The sequence below is a fragment of the Pangasianodon hypophthalmus genome, chromosome 23 (assembly GCF_027358585.1).
Source record: "Pangasianodon hypophthalmus isolate fPanHyp1 chromosome 23, fPanHyp1.pri, whole genome shotgun sequence".
Lineage (NCBI taxonomy): Eukaryota > Metazoa > Chordata > Actinopteri > Siluriformes > Pangasiidae > Pangasianodon > Pangasianodon hypophthalmus.
In genome coordinates, this window is record NC_069732.1 from 5,551,265 (window position 1) to 5,570,252 (window position 18,988).

Consider the following 18,988-nt stretch of genomic DNA (forward strand, 5'->3'; position numbering starts at 1 on the left):
ATGAGCATCGCTTAATGTTCACATCAATGGGGGAAATCAATGACTTTTACCCTTGCATGGTTGTTGATGGCAGATGGGCTGGTTTGAGTATTTCACGACAATTCAATTTATTTGTATAGCACTTTTAACAATGGACATTGTCACAACGCAACTTTACAGAAACATAATTTCAGGATATAAATTTTAAATGCAACACTTTCTCTCCAGCGAGCAAGCCAGAGGTGATGGTGGCAAGTAAAAACTGAGACAATATGAGGAAGAACCCTTGAGGAACCAGACTCAAAAGGGAACACAGCCTCTGGGTTACACTGGATAGTACAACTATAAATAATTCCCTTCTATGAAAGTGTGTGCTACATGGTCAAAAAGTGTAATTGTGTCAGGAAATCCACAAAAGTCTCTATAAAGTTTACACAGAATGGTGTGAAAAACAAACAAAAAACCTGTCCAGTTCTACAGGTGAAAACACCTTGCTGAAGAATGACCAGGCTGTTTCAAACTGACAAAGGCTATGGGAAGTCAAATAACCACTCTCCACAACTATGGTGAACAGAAAAGAACCTCAGAACACACCAAACCTCGAGAGGTTACAATAGGAGAAGACCACATCACAAGCACAGGTTACCGAAACTAGACAGTTGATCATTTCCCCCATTGCGACGTTTATCTGAACATTAAGTGATGCTTGACCTGTATCTGCATGATTTTATTCATTGTGCTGTTGCCACATAACTGGCTGATTGGATAACTGCACGAACGAGCAGGAGGAACGAGTGGACAGTGAATAACAGTTCAAGTACTGTGATATTTTTGCACACCTGCTTCGGGACAGACTAGCCTTCAGTCATTACCAGAAGGTGTTCAAATGAGTACACAGCATTTTATTACTAATTTTTACCAGAATAAATCATTGAAAACAGGGAGGAGCAAAATAGTACTGAAATAGCATGAGCCTTTAGGACATACAACAGAATTCATTTTACTAAATACACATTTACACAAATTTGACATCCAGTTGATAAGAGCTTTATTTGAAATATTACAACATATAAAAACTACATAGAATTTATTCCACCACGAGTGGAGATTGCAAATACACGATTAAAATTACATTTAGAAAATGAATAAAACACTTTTAATGGCACTGCACAGACCGCACATCCATAGAGAGGCCAGCTGAGTGGCCAGGCTCAACACCAGCACGTGTTAATGGAATGAGCTGAGAAAAAACATGTGGAATTAAAGTACTCGGAGGTGTGCTACTCACACACATCCATCTTCTCCTGTTTCACAGGCTCTGAAAGGAAAACAAAGAGGAATTAACTCTATTCTGATTCAAAAAAAGACTGATCACTGCAAGAACCAGACATCAACAACACACCTGTAGCATTAAGCTTCATCTTCTCCTGAATGCACTTCTTGATTTCAAGTCCAATGGCTTTGGAAAGAGGTGGAGGCACTGCGTTTCCAACCTAGCAAAAGGCAAAAATGAAGTGCTTTAGATTTGTCCCATCAGTGTTCACATAGAAGACAAAATATAAATGTGAGGGAAATGTTCAAATAACGCAATCAGATAAATAAATAAATAAAGAATAATGTAGAGGTAAGGGGGGGAAAAGAATAAAGTATAAGAATAAGGTATAAGAATTCTACTAACAGCAGTGAGTAGTGATATAGAAGATAATGCGCACTTAATATCCAGACAGTTTAGTGAACGAGGTGGTGTGTGCACGCATGTGCGCTTGTTGCTACACTTCCGGTGAAAAGTGTCAGACTATAGCTCAGGATGCAGGATCCTTACCTGTCTGTGTTTGTCCAGGATATTGCCGAAGAAGCGGTACGTATCGGGGAAACCTTGCGAGCGAGCACATTCTCTAACACTGACCACGCGGTGCTGTTCCGGATGTAGCACACGCCCCTGAAAACACACACACAATTAGGAATTACTCTTTACTCCGCAGAACATGATAAAATCAACATGGAAGCCAGTTCCTAACAGTTACGATCCATGTGTATAAGGATTAAACTGAAGGGAGAACAGAACAAATGCATTATATAGTATAAGTATGTGAGGAATATGATTCTATAAGTCAGAGTATGAACAGGAATTTAGAAAGTGCTGGTGTTCTCTCACTACTAGATCCATCCGATAGCACTCCCATAATTCACTTGTATGGTATATATACACGTTTCCCAGCATGAAGACTAAACAGAAATACAACCTGCTGCCAATCATCCGCTCACATGCTCTGGTTAATTCAGTTCGCATGGCTCATTATAAACCACCTTGTGAAGACTGTTCACGATAATTACGTTATCAACTTATCGTACGATATATGGACACGACCTGGATCATTTTTGCTTACTTTGATATTGCATTACATCAACATTTTAGCCATTCGTGCTGCTTCTGTCCTCTTGTCTGTTCTCAGGCTGTCAAATTAAAAATTTAACTTAAATTCGATGAATATTTGAAGATAAAAATGCATATTTGTATGCAAAAACTGTGTGCATTCGAAATTTAAGATGTGTAGTAAGCACTAGCACAGATTTTAATTAACATACTGTTAAAAATGACACGCAAGATGATAATAATACACTGACAATATTTTTTGAAGAAGAAAAATCTAGAAAGAATAGTTCTGGTATTTATAATAATCCAGTCATAGTCATAGTCAATAATGTCAGGGTTAAGCTGAACAGTGAAAGAACACCAGTAAACCGAAGCACTTTACATCCTATACACATGGGAGATTAATCAGACATAAACGTAGTATTACAACTTGCTTCTGCACAAAATGACATGAATGCACAAGTGAACTTAAGTTGCATTCTAGGTAGAATGTTAAGTCACGTGAATACGCTCTTTCTTTTAACTAAAGCATAAAGCATTCACAGTACTGTATTACCGTAGTATAGTCACTGTAATATTTCAGCAGATTAGGTTTTCACACCAAGGGCAGTTTATGTTTTTTTTTTTGATACATGTTTAAGTTAATATATTAAAATGTGTGACTATTTGGTTTAATTTTTGCCTTTTCTCATCAACTAAAATGCTGTTAATTTATACTCGATGCCATTTTATTCTGGATGTTGTGCCCTCTTGTGGACTGTTTATTTAAAAATCTGGTGTTTGACAATCCAATTCCAATATCTGAATATTCTTAAGAATTAAAAGTTCATTGCTCTTTGAAAGGATGTACTTGCATTATTATGCTATTATATTAGTGGCATAAAGTGACCAATAAAATATTGCAATTATTTCTTGGACAATATATCATGACAACTACTTTTGTTGGACGAGAGGCCAAGTTATTTGCTGTCCTTTCTAGGTATGTACAAAATTTCCTAAAGCGACCAATATCAGGAATAAGCTACCAAACTCACCAATTTCTAGAGCATCATGCAAAAGTGAAGTTTTACCCTTGAAAATTCATGTATGCACTGCCGTACACATCATATTGAAGAATAACACACTGCTGCATTTTCCTGAATTTCACGAAAGCTGCTTTATATCCTCCACTAGTGATGGGCAATATAATGATACAATATCAATATTGTGATAAATTATACAGCAAGACGCTGACAATACACATGAGGTCGCAATTATAAATTGATAGATGATTCGATTTAAAATTATAATTTAGTTGCAGTCTTTCTGTTTTTTTTTTTATAAACTTGGTGCAGAGATTTCTTAGGTGTTCTGTTGTTATCAGAGCTGTACCTGCTTGCCCATGGGCTCAGGGTTGGTAACGGTGGTGCTGAAGAATCCGTCCCACTCCAGCCTGCCATATAGTCCGGCCCAGTGGTTATGACGATTACCCGTGTGAGGCAAACACCACGGGATCAGTGTGTTGAACTGCCTGTCTGCTGGGTCACATGGTTTACCTTATAGGAATGAAAGAAAAGAGGTCATGAATAAGCAGTTTCTGCAGGCATTTCTGTGTGCAGAGTGAGAATAATGACAACGCACCTCCAGCACAAGTACACACTCCTCTCAGCGCACCAGTGCTACTTCGGCCGTTTTTCTTGTCCGAGTGTGTGTACCGAAGCTTCTTTGTTGTGGTTCCGTCCCGTAGTCGCACCTCGATGTTGGGCAGGTCTCTCCAGTCAGAGCCTGGTGCTAGGGGGATGTGACGCATGCGCGCTTCCACCAGGGCGCTCATGTCCTGTAAGATCATCAAAAGGGAGACTGTAAGATTAATCAAACATTAATGTAAGGCACAGGACTAGTGGTGGGCAATACTCCAATGCCAAACAGTGATGAAGCTGCACCACTCACAGCCATGAGGGTGGGAAGAGGAAATGATCCAACTACTTCAAAACATGCCAGTGTGTTTTAAAACTCAATTTCTATCCAACATCTGTAGCAAATGATTACCACCAACAAGAACTGCCAGGATTTTCTTCTCGGATCTACTCTATAATTAAGGGTTTTCTGTACTCCAAGTGCAGAGAAACCTTTATGCAAAAATTAGTATTTAAGGATGATTTTCACAAACACCTTCAGAAGGCAGAATTAACAGCAACGTGTTGCCATCATGGAGTCTGTTTGGAGCAATACAGTAACAAGTATATCCAGTTAGTTGCACATTTCTGAAGGTTTCATGGTATCTGTATAGTAACCTTTCTGAATTTGCTTCCATAGTTCTTAAAGTAACAACCTTTATGTATATCCAGTATGTTTCACAGACATACTGCTTTTTCAGCTGGATAAGTGGAAAGCTTAGAATAAAAAAAAAAGCTTTAATGACCCAAATACATGGTACATATTTGCCCTATCTTTCTTAATATTCTTAAATCTGTGGCATGATAAGGGCATTCCTGAAAATTCATTGACTCGGTAAGGTGTCCCTGTACGCAAATTTCGTGGGAAACATTTTATTTTTGTCTGTAGTAATCTCTCATACACAGATCGGTATTTTTAAGGCTTAGCTGTTCTGTTATCTGGTGGCATTAAGAAAACCATAATGACAGGCTAACCTTGCAGATATGGTCCCTGAGAATGGGCTGGTATTGTGCACCCCGAATGTGTCTCTGGAACCAGGATTGTGGCTCGCCGTTGTAAGAAATCTCTAGAGCAGAGGCTCCGTTACGGATCTCTGGGAGGTCAGACATGGTGTCCCGGACTGTAATGGTTCGATAGATACCGCCATTCCCTCTGCGGAAGAAAAACATTAGTACACAAACTAACAAAACAATCTGATTAAAAAAAGTTAGTAACTGAAGTAGTTACCTAGTTACGTTGGAGACGTATTTTTTGTCATCAACCACTACACTGAGGGAGCATGCTCTTGGAGCAAACACGTGCAGTGGTTCTGGGTAGCGTGGGAGTTTCTCACCCGGAGCAGCAGCCAGTATAATTGCCCTGCGCCGTGTCTGGGCCACTCCGTACTGCCCCGCCTACAAAGAACAGGAGCAGTAATTACGATGGATCACTTAAAACATCCACTGAAAAAAAGGAAACAAATTTTATGCTGGATCTTAAATAAGTACCAGAAACACTTACTTGGAGTACACCAAACGTGCACTGGTAGCCCATGCGCACTAGGCAACGCAGAGTGAGTTTCAAGACCATGGAGCGCTTAAAGGACACAAAGTTTCGGACGTTTTCCAACAGGAAGAACTTTGGCCTGTAGTAGTCACAGTAACTGAAAACAGAAAACGCATGCATGATGCAGGTATGTCAACATTGCCAAAAGGAAAATTCTTGAGAGGTAAATTTTTAGGTGTATGCCAAGCAACAGAACACAAACAGTGTGGCATAAGTCCAGCATGGCTGCTAATAAGCAGTGATGCAAAAGTAACTGCTTCCAGTGAATTCAATTCCACCAGGGGAATTTCATTTGTGTTTGGTCTGACAAAAACAGGTGGTCAAAAACCAGAAGTGCTGTGGTTAACTGTAAATGTTGGCACCTGACAACTAAAGTTAGATACCAGCTGTTGAGCAAAAATTAAAAATGCCCCTGCCTCATGTGACCTTGTACAGTCACACGCAAACTATTTTCCAAATTGATTCATTTTTGTGCAAATAAATAAATAAATAAAAATAAATAACCTTCAGGCACCTTTTATACTGACCTCAGATAAGAAACAACAAGGGAGTTCTTAAACTTGGAGTAAGTGCGTGAGTTGAAGCGGTTCATTCCACTGAAGCCTTGGCACGGCGGCCCTCCACACAGCATCTCAACATCTCCCTTCTGTGGGAGTTTCTGGCCGAGAGAGTTGGTCTTCTCTCCAGACATTACCAGCTTCAGCAGAACATTGCAGTCCTCTGTGAACACTGTGGTGCCTGGGTTATTCAGCCTGAAGGCCTGTGCAGCAGGATCCCACATCTCAATGGCCCAGTGGGTCTCAGAGATACCTAGAAGCATACGAATGCATACATGCATCTCATTTTTAAAAGGGAAGGGGGAAGTGCATGTATGGAAGGAACTGCAGTTGAAGCAAGGACACACCTGCTTGGTGGAAGCCTTCTGACAGACCACCACAGCCGGAGAACACATCCAGTGTGCGCAGCTTATGGACTTTGAGCTCTAGAGTCTCCTGCTCTTGGGTATCCTGTGAGGAAGCTTTTCCTTTCCCTTTACCTAAACGACAAAAGGAGTCAACAATTTCTGCATACTATGTAGAGAATTACATAACTCAATAAAAGTGAACTCTACACATTTATACCTTTTCCCTTTCCTTTTCCTTTGCCCTTGTTTACAACAGAGCGAGCATGGTTTGGTGGGTCTTCAAAGGTTTTTGATCTGGCACAGTAGGCCTGTGGTAAACAATAACACCTTGTGATTGCAGTGAATTTATTGCTTTACTAGAATAAGGTTTGCAAAATATACTTTGGCTTCTGTGCTGAGGCTCAAATTAAGGGAAAACAGTGATTTACATTTTATAGGCATGTACTATAAAAGTGATGATTAAGGAATTTAACACACACACACACACTCCACAGAACATCAAAGTAAAAATAATCGACGACAAGGTGGTGCAATGAGCTACTGTTATCACCATGAAGTTGAACATTTCCCAACTAAAAGCACATCCCAAAGTGCTTTGTCCCTCTAATACAACAGCAGTATGTCAGTGATTACAGTGTTTAATTTATTAATGAATACATGGTGCTTTGTGTGTCCATAGTTAGTTTTAACTTTACAGAATATCCACATAACGATTTAGTTCCAGTTTTACCTCTAGGAAGTAGAACCGATCCGTTCCACCACTGGAGTACTCTTGCACACTCTCCACCAGGTCCTCCCCGTACTCCACACGACAGTGACCCAGTACATCTGCCATGTTCACAGACACCTCTTCATCACTCCAGTAAAGCTGGTTTATATCAGTGTGGTAGCCAGCCTTCGGCCCCTTGTGAGTGTTCTCTGGTCTGTAAAGAATTGCGTTAAATTCATGTACAATGTAGTTAAATAACTTATGGATTATAGTTCATTCGATTTGATCAAGATTCATGAATACATGCCTGTAGAATTTGTAGATGCGCAGTTTGACCTCTGATTCATCTGGCTTGCCATTGCTGCGCTTGGTGCAATAGATCTCTTTAATGCGTCCGATACGGAATGGCTCTGGAGCATCCAGATTGGATCCCTTGATGTAGTCTGAGGACTTCCTGTAGTATTCTGGATAAAGGTCCTCATCCACATCCTCTTTCCGGTGAGGACGTTTCACTGGGCTTGCAGCTTTCACCCTGGGATAAAGATCATTACGTTTGGATCAAAAGTGATATCTGAACCAGGAACAAATTCTGGCAAGCTGAGGAAATAAATACCTGCAGCTGCCCTGATAGTTAATTTCATGCAGCTTATTTCTGTATTATTTCTTAATCTGTCCAATAGTATCATTTGGTTTCACTAGAATATTACATTGTCAGTCAAGACACATACTGCCTGTAGTGATGACAAATGTTTAAGCAAAATATGCCAGATTAGATTCCATCAAATTGTCTGAAATGAGGAAGCCACTTCATATGGGTATTTAAACCCCTAATCAGTTTCAAACCACATGTGCATGTGGGTTTAAGTCCAAATAAGGTCTGATTTTGTTCAAACTGAACTGCGTGTTAATCAATTTTGTTTAAGTATGACTGTGTTGCACAGAAGTCAATTGATAAAAACATTTGGTCAAAAAAGAAAAGAAAAAAAAATTTTTTTTTACATGACTCATTTGTGGACAAATTTGTGTCTTTGCTCTTCACTTACCCAAATGTGAAAGCCTCAGGCGGCAAGTATACGCCATCTCCCACTCTGTATTGCTCCCCCTTCAGGCAAGCCAAGGAATACAAGACTTTAGTGTCACTCTCTTCATCCTCCAGGGGATCGAAGGCACGAGGCATCTCCTGTTCCTGCTGCTCTTTATTTCTAGTGCAGCTGGCACAGAACCTGCATTAAAGCAGTTCAGCAGAATATGGTTAAAAATTAAATCTAAAAATAGCTTTCCTGTTTGCATGAACCAATTCAAGTGTATTGGTAAAACAAATTCAATTTGTATGAAAATTTAGAAGATAATTCCAAAACAACAAACTTGTATTTGGAGTCTTCGTCTGGGATGACCTTGGGTGGTGTCTCAAACCGAGCAAAATCTCCGTCGTACCATAGTTGATAAAAGAAGCTTTTTCCGTCATCCTCAATGACCTTTATGTCATCAACAAGACCACCCTGAGGGGAAAAACGAATTTAACAGGCTGCCTTTAAAATGTTTAGTAAAACTAATAGACAAAATATTCTGACATACAAAAATCACTCACACTAAACATTCATGATTGACTGCAATATGAGACTGACAGCAAATTAATTTGTTCAAACTCGAATTTCTATATTATGGCCATCTGCAATATCAGAAAGCACATAAGCCGAACAGAACGTTTTCTGTAGTCCAGAATTCTCACTTAAATCTCAGTGTTTAGTAAAGAGTCAAGGAGCAAACAATCACACCTCCATGAACCAGTCCTCTGAAGGAGCCTTGTAGTGCACATTGACTTTGCCGTGCACGAAACTCAGCTGCATGTCCTCACACTCATCCACAAGGAAGAGCTCCAGAGGGTCCGAGGACTCGCCAAGAACGGTGTCTGTGCCACGGCAGAACCAGTGCGCATGAAACATCTTCTCATCCTCCTCCCACAAAGCTGTAATCCTAAAAAAATAATGAAAATGTGTCAGGTAAAATTTCATGCCTGGTAACCTACATGAGCCATGTAATAGTTCCTGTAAATAAAGAACTTTAGATGTCCATTACACTGTTTGAGAAATACTACATGCTCAAAGACAACCTGAAACCAACCCTGACCATAACCATGTTTGTTCATGTCCATGTGCAAGATTAATTACCAACAATCTAGCTAGAATTTTTGTAATTTATTAAAACATCATTTCACTTAGGCACCTAAAACATTCTGAATTTTGAGCACATCATGCATGAAAAACAAATCAATATTTATATTAAAAAAAAATAATAAAAATAAAATTAATTTATATACCCAAAAATGATCACTGTCTGACTCAGACTTCATGTTTGTTTTTGGACATTTTTCACAATCCAGTCAACAAAAAGGATAAACATACAGCCTTAGCTTATTTCCCCACCTAAATATTCCATTTCAGTTGAACAGGTCAATTTTGGAAGTAAATGGTGTTTATTTCTGTCTTTCAGGCAACATTAAAGCACCACAGTTACCTGGCGAGGTAGAGTGCATGAGAGGGGTCATCTGGGCTGACGGACACACAATCTCCGACTTCCAGCACCTCATTTTCCACACGCACCTTCATATAGTAGTCGCGTTTTCCTTCAGTCTGTGGGGGGAAAAAAAACATTTAAATGAATCACTCACCAAGAATGCAACTGTAAGGCTGCAGGACTGATTCATTATTAGGCAACCAAGACACACATTAACAGTTGGGTTTTTTGTTCAAGTGGCAAAAACCAGCCAAGGTTTTTGCCACTAGTAAATGTGTACATACCCTAATGGGTTCTCCCACCCAGGTGATTTTGTTCTTGGTCTGCTTTTTCTTAGCTTGAGACATCTTCTTTGATGCATCTTTAAAGAGCGGCAAGACGTCTTCCTCGTCTATATTCTCATCATCCTCTGCTTCCTTCACTGCCATGTTGGGACATCTGGATAAAATACACATCTGTTTAGCTCTATTTACCAGCAGTGGGCTTATTAGACACATTAAACTTATGAGAAAAAGACTACTTAGAGACAAAATGTCTGTCTTTACTACTTTCTCCCTTCAACAGACAGCAAATTGTTCAACAGAAACGGTGTCTGGTGTTCATTAGTATTACTCACAACCAAAACATGTTGTCTGTTTAAACGGAAAGTATGAGAACACAGTACTAGGTACGCAGGATGTTAGACACTGACTCGTTACAGATAAGCCTAGGTTTAAGCACAGAGCAAACTTAAATTTCTTTCCATGTAGCAACGTTTCGCCCCCACACAAGATCTCATTACAAAATTCAGACAAGGAGTGGAGTAAAACAGCCATAAAAAAAAAAAGAACTGAAAATCTAGTTGACAATCTACTCAATCTGACAGTCTTCCCATTAACAGTGCCTATACTCACACAATGGCTGTATAAAACTTATTTTTGCACACACAGTAGCACTAAAGATCTAGCAAAAACAGTGTATACCTCCTCTTTTGACAGGCCTGCTTGCTGCGACCACTGCCTCCAAATTTGATCATGTCCTTACATGAAGAACATTTACCACAATCAGGGGCTTGGCACACCTGGAGGAAGGAAGTAAACTCATTAAAACCTTACTATTAAAACCAAATGAAAATCATGGCAATCCCCTAGACTTTAGGACAAATTGTTTTCAGTGCATTATATGCTAACAACTTGGGGTATGACCATGCCATACTAGACCCTGTAGTGCAGGGAATATAGTGACTCCAGTAATATCGGTTGGAAATTACTTGTATAAAATTTCTCTCAGTTATCTAATCAAACAACTTTTACTAAATCTATGCATAAAAGGAATGCATTGTTTAGATTTTTTCATCCCGACACACTACGCACCTAGGATCGTTCGGCCAAAAGGTTTAGCAAACATGTTGATATTTCATTAGGCTGCTCTCAGACTAGATGTGACTTTTCCCCCCATTACCCACAGGTGCACATTTTACATACAACGGTAATAGGAAGCAGCTACATTTGGTTAAACTTCTAAAACGGGCTGCCACAGGTGTGTTGGAAGCGCTCTGCCATGACGGAGGGGGAAAAGAATGCTCCCAGTGACGTTAATCTCTTTTCATGTCCTGACCAATCATGGAGGGGCAAGCAAGAAAAACAAGGACAGAGCATGTAGTGACAAAACTACTTAATTTTTGATGTTCATTGGTATTGGAGGTCATGAAATGGTCCCACTGCTGCACACAGTGGTCTAAAACTTTTAAAAATTGAGTATTTATTAATTACACAAGCTAGAATTCAGCTGTAACATTGTTATGGGGAAAAAAGGTCACAAAATACACTGTGACCATATTACAGAAGACATAATGGTCAGCACTTTTTCTGTATGGGGAGGAGAGGGGGAGAAAAAGAAATTTGAAGAAAAAAAAAAAAAAAAAAAAAAAAAAAAAAAAAAACCATCTGCCTGAATAGTGAAAATTGATGGTTCAAACTGAGTTCGAACACGAGTTAAAGCTCACCTCACAGACCCCACAGCGCTGCCTCTTAAGTCCTCCTCCCTCTTTATTATTCTGATCAATCTGCTCTGCAAAGAAGGCATCGAAAATCTGATACACAAGCTTCGTTGTGGTAGCTTTTGTCGGACCCTTGATATCCTTCTCGATCTTTGTAGGATGTCGAATAGCTTGTCTTCTGGCTGCTCTCCTGAAAAAGGGGGAATAAAATAGGGAAAAATGGGCACACATTAGGAACACAAACACAGCTGAATGACAAGAAGAGACCACTTACTAGCTAAGCAGAGATGGAGACATGCGGTTTTTACGAAAAAGAAAAAATGAATAAATGCAGAGCTCTTCAGGGCAGGGTGATGCAAACTTTTTAAAAAGCACTCTTACAATTCAAGACTGATAAATTTCCAAACCTACAGCAGGGATTTTTAAATCTTGGTTGGAATGAAAACCTGAATCCACACAGCACCTATTTGTACACAAGATTAAAGACCTCTGCTGTACAGAGTTGTTCAAACATTTCCTCATGTAATTTAAATGTTGAATTTCATCCACATTTAACAATTATTCAGACCAACTCAATATAATTAGATTAAGAGTACATCATGAGCAATGCGTTTGCTACATCACCCATCCCTTACAGCCGATCATGAGGTCTGGCAATCAGTGCTTCCCACTGCAAGTCAGCATCAATCAAAACAACAACCAAAATCACAAGCACTCCAGAGGCGCAAATTAAAGGTTACCTACCAGTACAGCAGCATGCTGCATTAGGGAATGCCAGAGAAGCATTAGACATTAACATAGCACAAGCGGCAGCAAAACTATTTGTAAAACAGAACCCAAACCCACGTCAAATTAGATACAAACTCCAAAATAATAACTGAACAATGATGATATCAGCTTCAGCCTGAAACAAGAAGAGGAACTACATTACCTGTACTCATTCATACGTTTATACGAACTTTCCCAGCAGTTGCTGTATTACATAGTCTGAAGGCATATTTGCTCATGTTGTGTCCAGGTTCTGTTAGGTCTAGCCCGGCCAATTCACAGTATTTTGGGTCTTTTATTAGATCTTATGTTTTCATTATTTGAAGTAAAGCAGAGATTATAGTCAGTATCAATGTATTAACTCATTAACGTACTGTATAATTATAGGACGATGGAGTGCTTTCGGAAAAAAAAAAAATAATAGAAATTACAGTTAACACTGTCTACTGAATAACCTAAACTATCACGTGAAACAGTTAGTAAATAAATAAGAAAACCACCACACTCTTTTCGGTAACCTGTGTCAAAGTGCTGTTTTTTGTTTTTTTTTTCCCCTCGTCGGATTTTAACTTGCAAAACAAGTCATACTAACACTGCTTTTTTCCCCCCCATCATTTTTCATTTCAAACAGATTTTTATATATGGATTTATAATTATTACAATCAGTTCACAGCTGTCAGGATTAAACCTAATGATGCAATAACAGCTTGTTTTTAATATAGCGGCAGGAGTTCACCGGGGGGGGCAGGGGAACAAAACAAAAAACACTGACACATGCAAAAGAAATTAAAAGCAGAGTTTCCACAACTACCAAACATTTCTTGGTTTGTAAACTGTTCCAGTTACAGAAGATGCAAATGTTGGAATAAGATTGGAACCCAGAAGCCCCTAACGAATCAAACCTTGGCGCTTCAAGCACGCACCTCCCAGCCACACCGATGTTGACAGTTCACAGTTAACTGCACTGATTCACAGTGTAAAATCCAACACATCATTACAACACCCCAAGTCCCCCAGCCTACCTCTTGCCCAGAGTGACTCCAGCCAGTTTGATTAGGTCCCTCATGCACGGGGTAACAATGATGGGCTGTTCGTCTGAGTCTCCGGCCTCATCGTAGCTCTCCACCTGCTCCACAACAAACTGGGCATGACGCAGGAGAGTGTCTTCGGTGAAGCGATTGAAGTTCAGCCCAGCCGGAGGGACTGTGGTCTGTAAAGGGATAAAACAGCAGCGCTCTTTCAGTAAACTAGTAAACCCATGTTCATTAACTCAAAGAGACTTTAAATTTTAACCTCAATTTTGTTAAGCAGGTCCTCATATGTAGCATCTGGGTTCTTCTGAAGAAACTCGACCACAATCTTACTCATGTAGATCTTCTCCTGCATCAGGGCAAAGATTGGAGAGTATTCCTCACTCGGCTCCATTAGGATGTAGTCAGCAAACGCTGCAGAGAGCAAGAGATAGACAGAATGTGAGCAGCTAATGCAAAACAAATTTGGTTGTAATACAGTTAAAATTACGACACCTCATGATGTTACCTGTGGTGAAGCCAATCAGAGCTTTCTCTCCTCCATCAAAGCCAGTGATCCACCAGGCATTGATTGGTCCCAGCTTTTTGGCAGGTACACCACCTGGAGGACACAAAAATAGCATCTCAGCCATAAGGAGACAAATATAGCTCATTTAGTACTGCTGGATCCTCCAAACATACCATCCATACAGGGATTGTCATCATAGATGGGCTTGACCGCACAACTGAAGTACAACTCAACGTTCTTCTCGATGAGTCCAGAATCAAATGGACACAGGTGGCCACGTTTGTCATAGACGCTAAACAAAATCAAAAGAAAATAATATAGCAAAAGGAAAAGTGTGAAATTGAGGAGTAAAAAAGTTCTCAGTAAACCCCCTCCTCCTACCTAAAGTTTGTAATCTTGTGTTGAGGCAAGTCTTCATAACTTTCAAACCCATCTTCATTCGAGTCGAACAATGAAAGACGCTCATCTGTTAACATCTCTGGTTCATCAAGCTGCCAATGAGATACAATGACGATTAATACAGAAGGAAAAATAAAGCATTTGAAATTTTTCACCAGCTCTTAAATGGAGGCAGGAACAAAACATTACCGCATCATCAGGATCTCCTTGGAAAAACTTGAGGTCAGAGTCGTCCAGGTACTGCCTGCAGTCAGGACACTTGGGTGGAGGTGTCTGAAATGGCAGAAAGGAACGTTAGAGGTTTGTGAGCCAGTGGATATCAGGAAAACCAGGTTGGACACATGTCAGTTAAGGTTCATGAAATAAAAAGAAAGCATCACCTTGGCTGTGTTCACAGGCTTGGTCTTCTCAGCATTGGAGTTTTCAGTGGTCGGTCTGAGAAGAAAGGAAAGAGATAGCTCTCACAAGCGTCATGTTATTAAAGCTGCCTCATCACAGCTGAGTGCCTTAAAGCCTTGAATGACAAGTACACTTAAATTTTAAACCTACTTTTCATCCTCTTCCGTTTTGAGACGTTTTTCTTCACGGGTCTTCATTTAAAAAGAAAATAAATTCAAATCAGACTATTGAAAACCAAATGTTTAGCACTTTAGCAGACAAAATACACTACTGTCTACCTCCTCAACATCAGCTTCCTCAGTGTTAACCTCTGTATCACCATTTGTAGCTTCGCCATTCACCTCATCAGACTTGCGCTTGGGTCTGCAGGAGAAAAATTTCAAACTGGTTACTACATTTTAGAAAAAAAATCTGATACTACAGCACTCAATGTCTTACAATATTACCACTATATTACATATAAATCTATAATGCCACATTTTTTTTTTACTTCTGCTTTATAGGTACATGAAATTAAATTTTTTTGTTAAGGAGTGGGCGATATGACAATATTTTCCTGGTACACCAACACAGAACCCTATTTAGTACCAATCATTTCACTCTTTTTACATTAACAAACACTTAATTTTTGAAGACAAGGGAACTTGGACAAATGATTATGATTAGCAGGTCTGGTATTTTTTAGCCAAACTTCTATATAGTGAAAATATTGCAATAAGAAATAACAATTCTAATCATACCACCCGTGTGTAAAAATCATTTTCCACAACTCTACTGAAGAAAAAAAAATAAATCTGTATGAAATTTGGATTTTCATCCTTACACTCTTGAGAACATTGACAGGATCGTTTGTTGTTTTCCAGAATTGCGTGTGACCCTTGAGCTTGCAGGAGATTCTGTCGGTTGGATCAGAGAAAAGATCATGCAGCGTTACACAAATTAAATGTGATAAGTTGTAAAAACCTTTATGACAGGCGAACTGCAGTAAAACTTAACCGATTACTCACTTTTAGGCTCAGAGTCTGCTTTACTGCGTCTGCCACCCCTGCCCTTTGATGTGCTGGGAGATTTCATGGTTTCTCCTTCCTCCTGAGTTTCCATGGCTCCTTCTTTTTCACCATTATCTTTATGAGATCCATTTTCAGAGAAGCCATTCGAGTGCCCGTTCTGCTCCGCCCCATCGCCGTGACCTTCCTTGCCCAAACCTAAAGCCTTCTTCAGCACAGCTTTCACTTCGGACGTGTACACCTCCTAAAATGAACAGTAGAGTGAGAAAGAAGTTCTAATTACCAGTTCACACATTAAAACCTTTTTTTTTTTTTTTTTTAAATAAATAAAGAAGGCAAGACGCTCACCGTGGTAAGTTCAGAGTTTTTCAGCTTGAGCTCAAGGTTTTTGAGTTGGACCTGAGTGTCATCACGCAGGAAGTCCTGCAGTAACCTGAGCTTCTCCTTCACACAATCCTAAACAGGAGGACACATTCATCCATCACAAGGGTACTCAATCATTATGAGAATTTAGTTCTTAATTGGGAAGGAGTTCTTTGAGGGGAAAAAAAAAAAAAAAAAAAATCCTAGGAGTCCTGTGATTTCCTGGGACAAAACCTAACACCATCCTCAGAAAAATCAGCATGAAGTAGTAGTGGATGGCATGGGCAAAAATGAACTGCAATAAAGCTTATAATTCTCACAGTACTGGTACACAAACAAGTATAACGTCATGTCCCTTCAATTTCACAAGGGCCGTATCTGATCTCTCTGCTGAACACCCAACAAAACCAAAATAAATCACCTTTAAATCCAATTTCTTGTTGAATATAAAAAAGCAGCATAAAATATTACAAATGAAATGCAAGTTTGCATCATAAGTTTATTGAAAAAAGGAAATATATATATATATATATATATATATATATATATATATATATATATATATATATAAAATAACTAACAATAAGTGTGGTGTTTTGCATTGATAGGCAACAAGACTTCCACATGCTGCATCAGAGCAAAACTCTTCTGATAATGCACCATAATCTGTCCAAACCTGTTTTTTAGGAAAGATTATCACACGATAAAGATCACAACACAGCAAGCTGCTCCAATGCTGCACGTCTCCATTTCGAAATAAAATTGAGTATTTAACTATGCTGTTTCTAATAAAAGATTTATAACAATACAGAAGCTAACCGGTTAATTTGGAGATGATCATTTATCAATTATGTAATCAATTATTAGTGTTCTAATCAGATGTAGATTTCTGATTCAGATTCACTGGACTACACTACGGTCAATTACTGATCGACTCCTGACACTGCGAGTGCAACGGTGCTGAAAGAAACAAGAGCTTAAAATAATTTAAAAAATAAAAATAAAAAAGTAGAACTTGACATCAAAGGCGTAGATGGCGATGCCTCCATCACCAGCAAGTCTAGTGTGTCTTGTTACCAATTCGTATGCCTCAAACCCTTAAACTATACTTCAAACAGGTAAAAAGCTTTTTGGTGACGTGTACGTACCTCATCTGACAAACTGTCATCACCTTTATCCAGCGCCTGCAGTCTGAAAGTATAAAAAGTACATTAGAGCCATGCACAAAAAATATATAAATTTACCAGCGTAACTCATTATATTCTCTATAAACTTGTAGGCAAGTGTTGCTCAGCTAACAAATTTTGATACTCACCTGAACTAACTGAAAACATGACGAAAACAGATTAACATCCACTGAGATTTTTATTACAGTTAATAAAAGCGTCAACACCTGAAGATGATTTGTTCAAGAACTGAAAAAGGTTCCTTAAGGAACCTCTTATTTGGATAATTAATGTTAATCATGGCTTCATAGCTTCCTAAAGAGGTTGTGTGTGTAACCCTGTCTGATAGAGAAACACTGTTGTAGAGTTATGGATAAACCTCGAAGGATTCCTGCCAACTAACAAACTTACAAACGCCGCCGAAACGTCAGCATTTCGGCTGAAAATGTTTTCCTTAAGGGTATTAACAGCATTTGACTGAACGTTAAAAGCTATTTAAGTTTTATTGTTGGTTGGTCTTAATAGTTTCTCTCCCTCCTACAGCTCTGATTCACCGCGCCATCGCTCTGTTCCAGGTCTTCAGACCCGCTGCCATCGTCTGCTCCGAGATCTCGGCTGAAGAATAATGTTAACTGTGTCTTTTCAAAAGTAAAAACTTTACAGACTTTTACTAATTAGCATTTTAATCTGTGTGGTGGTGTCCTACATGTCTTCCCTGTTCAGTGTTTTTAAGTTTGTTTGTTTTATTTTATACGACATACATTTTTATATGCTCTCAACTAGACTCAAAACTTAGGTCAGATTTTGTTGTTTTTAAATGTCCTCAAAATATTAAAATATCGCGATATTGATATCAAATCGTTACACCTCTCCAGCCCTACGTCATGCCTCCTAATTGGATGTAACATTACAGGAACTAAAGGCTTTTTAATACAAACCTGACAAACACCACGGGATAAAAATAGAACATGGCTCATGCAGGAAAAGCTAACTAGCACTTAGTTTTGGATATCTTGTGAGTTTACAGGTTTTGATGGTAAATAAATGAGTTAAATGATGAGGTGGGGGGGGGGGGGGGGGGGGGGGTGACACGCGGGGTAATAACAGTAAGCAGCCATTATTATTTGGCGCCAAATTCAGCCTGCTGGATGACAGCGGGCGCGTGAGCCAAGTTAGCTAGCATGCTAACACTCACACAGACCAAAACAAGAAGCCAGCTAGCAAGCTAATGCGAGTTCACTGTTGCAGGAAGAGCAAAGCTTGCTAGCTAGCCAGCTAATATTTATTTAAACAAAACAACCCACCATGATTTAGAAGAACAGCTAGTTAACCCAAGCTAGCTGTGTGTTCTGTAAATTAACCCTAGCTCAAAGACAGCTAGCTTAGCTAATTTCATATTCTCCATTTTGTTTTTGTTTTTGTTTTTTTGTTTTTAGCTAACATACCGTTCTTTCACATCCTCCGGCAAACACAGCGAGGTCCTGGTAGGCATTTCAGCAGATAAAACGACAAGAAAGTGCAGGCTACGAGAAAGTTTAAAAACAAAACAAAAAAAATACAGTGATTAAAAGCGATCAGGTTTATAAAAACAGACAGGGGCGGCAGGAGGAGCAGCAGCAGCAGCAGCACGGCTTCACCGCAGCACCGGGATGCGGCTTTAAACACTTCACAGCAGCCGTGTGTGTGTG

General features: G+C 39.4%; 1 protein-coding gene across 1 annotated transcript; it reads right to left on the minus strand.

Moving 5' to 3' along the window:
• Nucleotides 1-1,010: 1,010 nt before the first annotated feature.
• On the minus strand, nucleotides 1,011-18,988 carry dnmt1 (DNA (cytosine-5-)-methyltransferase 1). The gene is made up of 34 exons (XM_026929737.3): nucleotides 18,746-18,988; nucleotides 17,283-17,325; nucleotides 16,120-16,227; nucleotides 15,772-16,015; nucleotides 15,588-15,660; nucleotides 15,043-15,127; nucleotides 14,915-14,955; nucleotides 14,746-14,800; nucleotides 14,555-14,638; nucleotides 14,348-14,457; nucleotides 14,140-14,258; nucleotides 13,967-14,059; nucleotides 13,721-13,872; nucleotides 13,450-13,637; nucleotides 11,666-11,849; nucleotides 10,644-10,741; nucleotides 9,966-10,119; nucleotides 9,682-9,797; nucleotides 8,943-9,141; nucleotides 8,533-8,666; nucleotides 8,211-8,390; nucleotides 7,475-7,699; nucleotides 7,189-7,381; nucleotides 6,676-6,766; nucleotides 6,459-6,590; nucleotides 6,082-6,364; nucleotides 5,510-5,651; nucleotides 5,237-5,403; nucleotides 4,984-5,161; nucleotides 3,974-4,169; nucleotides 3,725-3,888; nucleotides 1,802-1,918; nucleotides 1,382-1,472; nucleotides 1,011-1,297 (listed from the first exon to the last, which is right to left on the minus strand). Exons 1-34 carry the CDS (start codon nucleotides 18,790-18,792, stop codon nucleotides 1,260-1,262), a joined length of 4,524 nt encoding a protein of 1,507 aa, XP_026785538.1. The 5' UTR covers nucleotides 18,793-18,988; the 3' UTR covers nucleotides 1,011-1,259.

Excerpts from the sequence above, each read along its gene's own strand:
- dnmt1 (XM_026929737.3), bottom strand. The coding sequence starts at position 18,792 with ATGCCTACCAGGACCTCGCTGTGTTTGCCGGAGGATGTGAAAGAACG. Across the intron at positions 16,016-16,119 it reads AAAACTCTGAACTTACCACG|GAGGTGTACACGTCCGAAGT; the intron begins GTGAGCGTCTTG and ends TGTTCATTTTAG. Across the intron at positions 9,142-9,681 it reads CATGCACTCTACCTCGCCAG|GATTACAGCTTTGTGGGAGG; the intron begins GTAACTGTGGTG and ends TTATTTTTTTAG.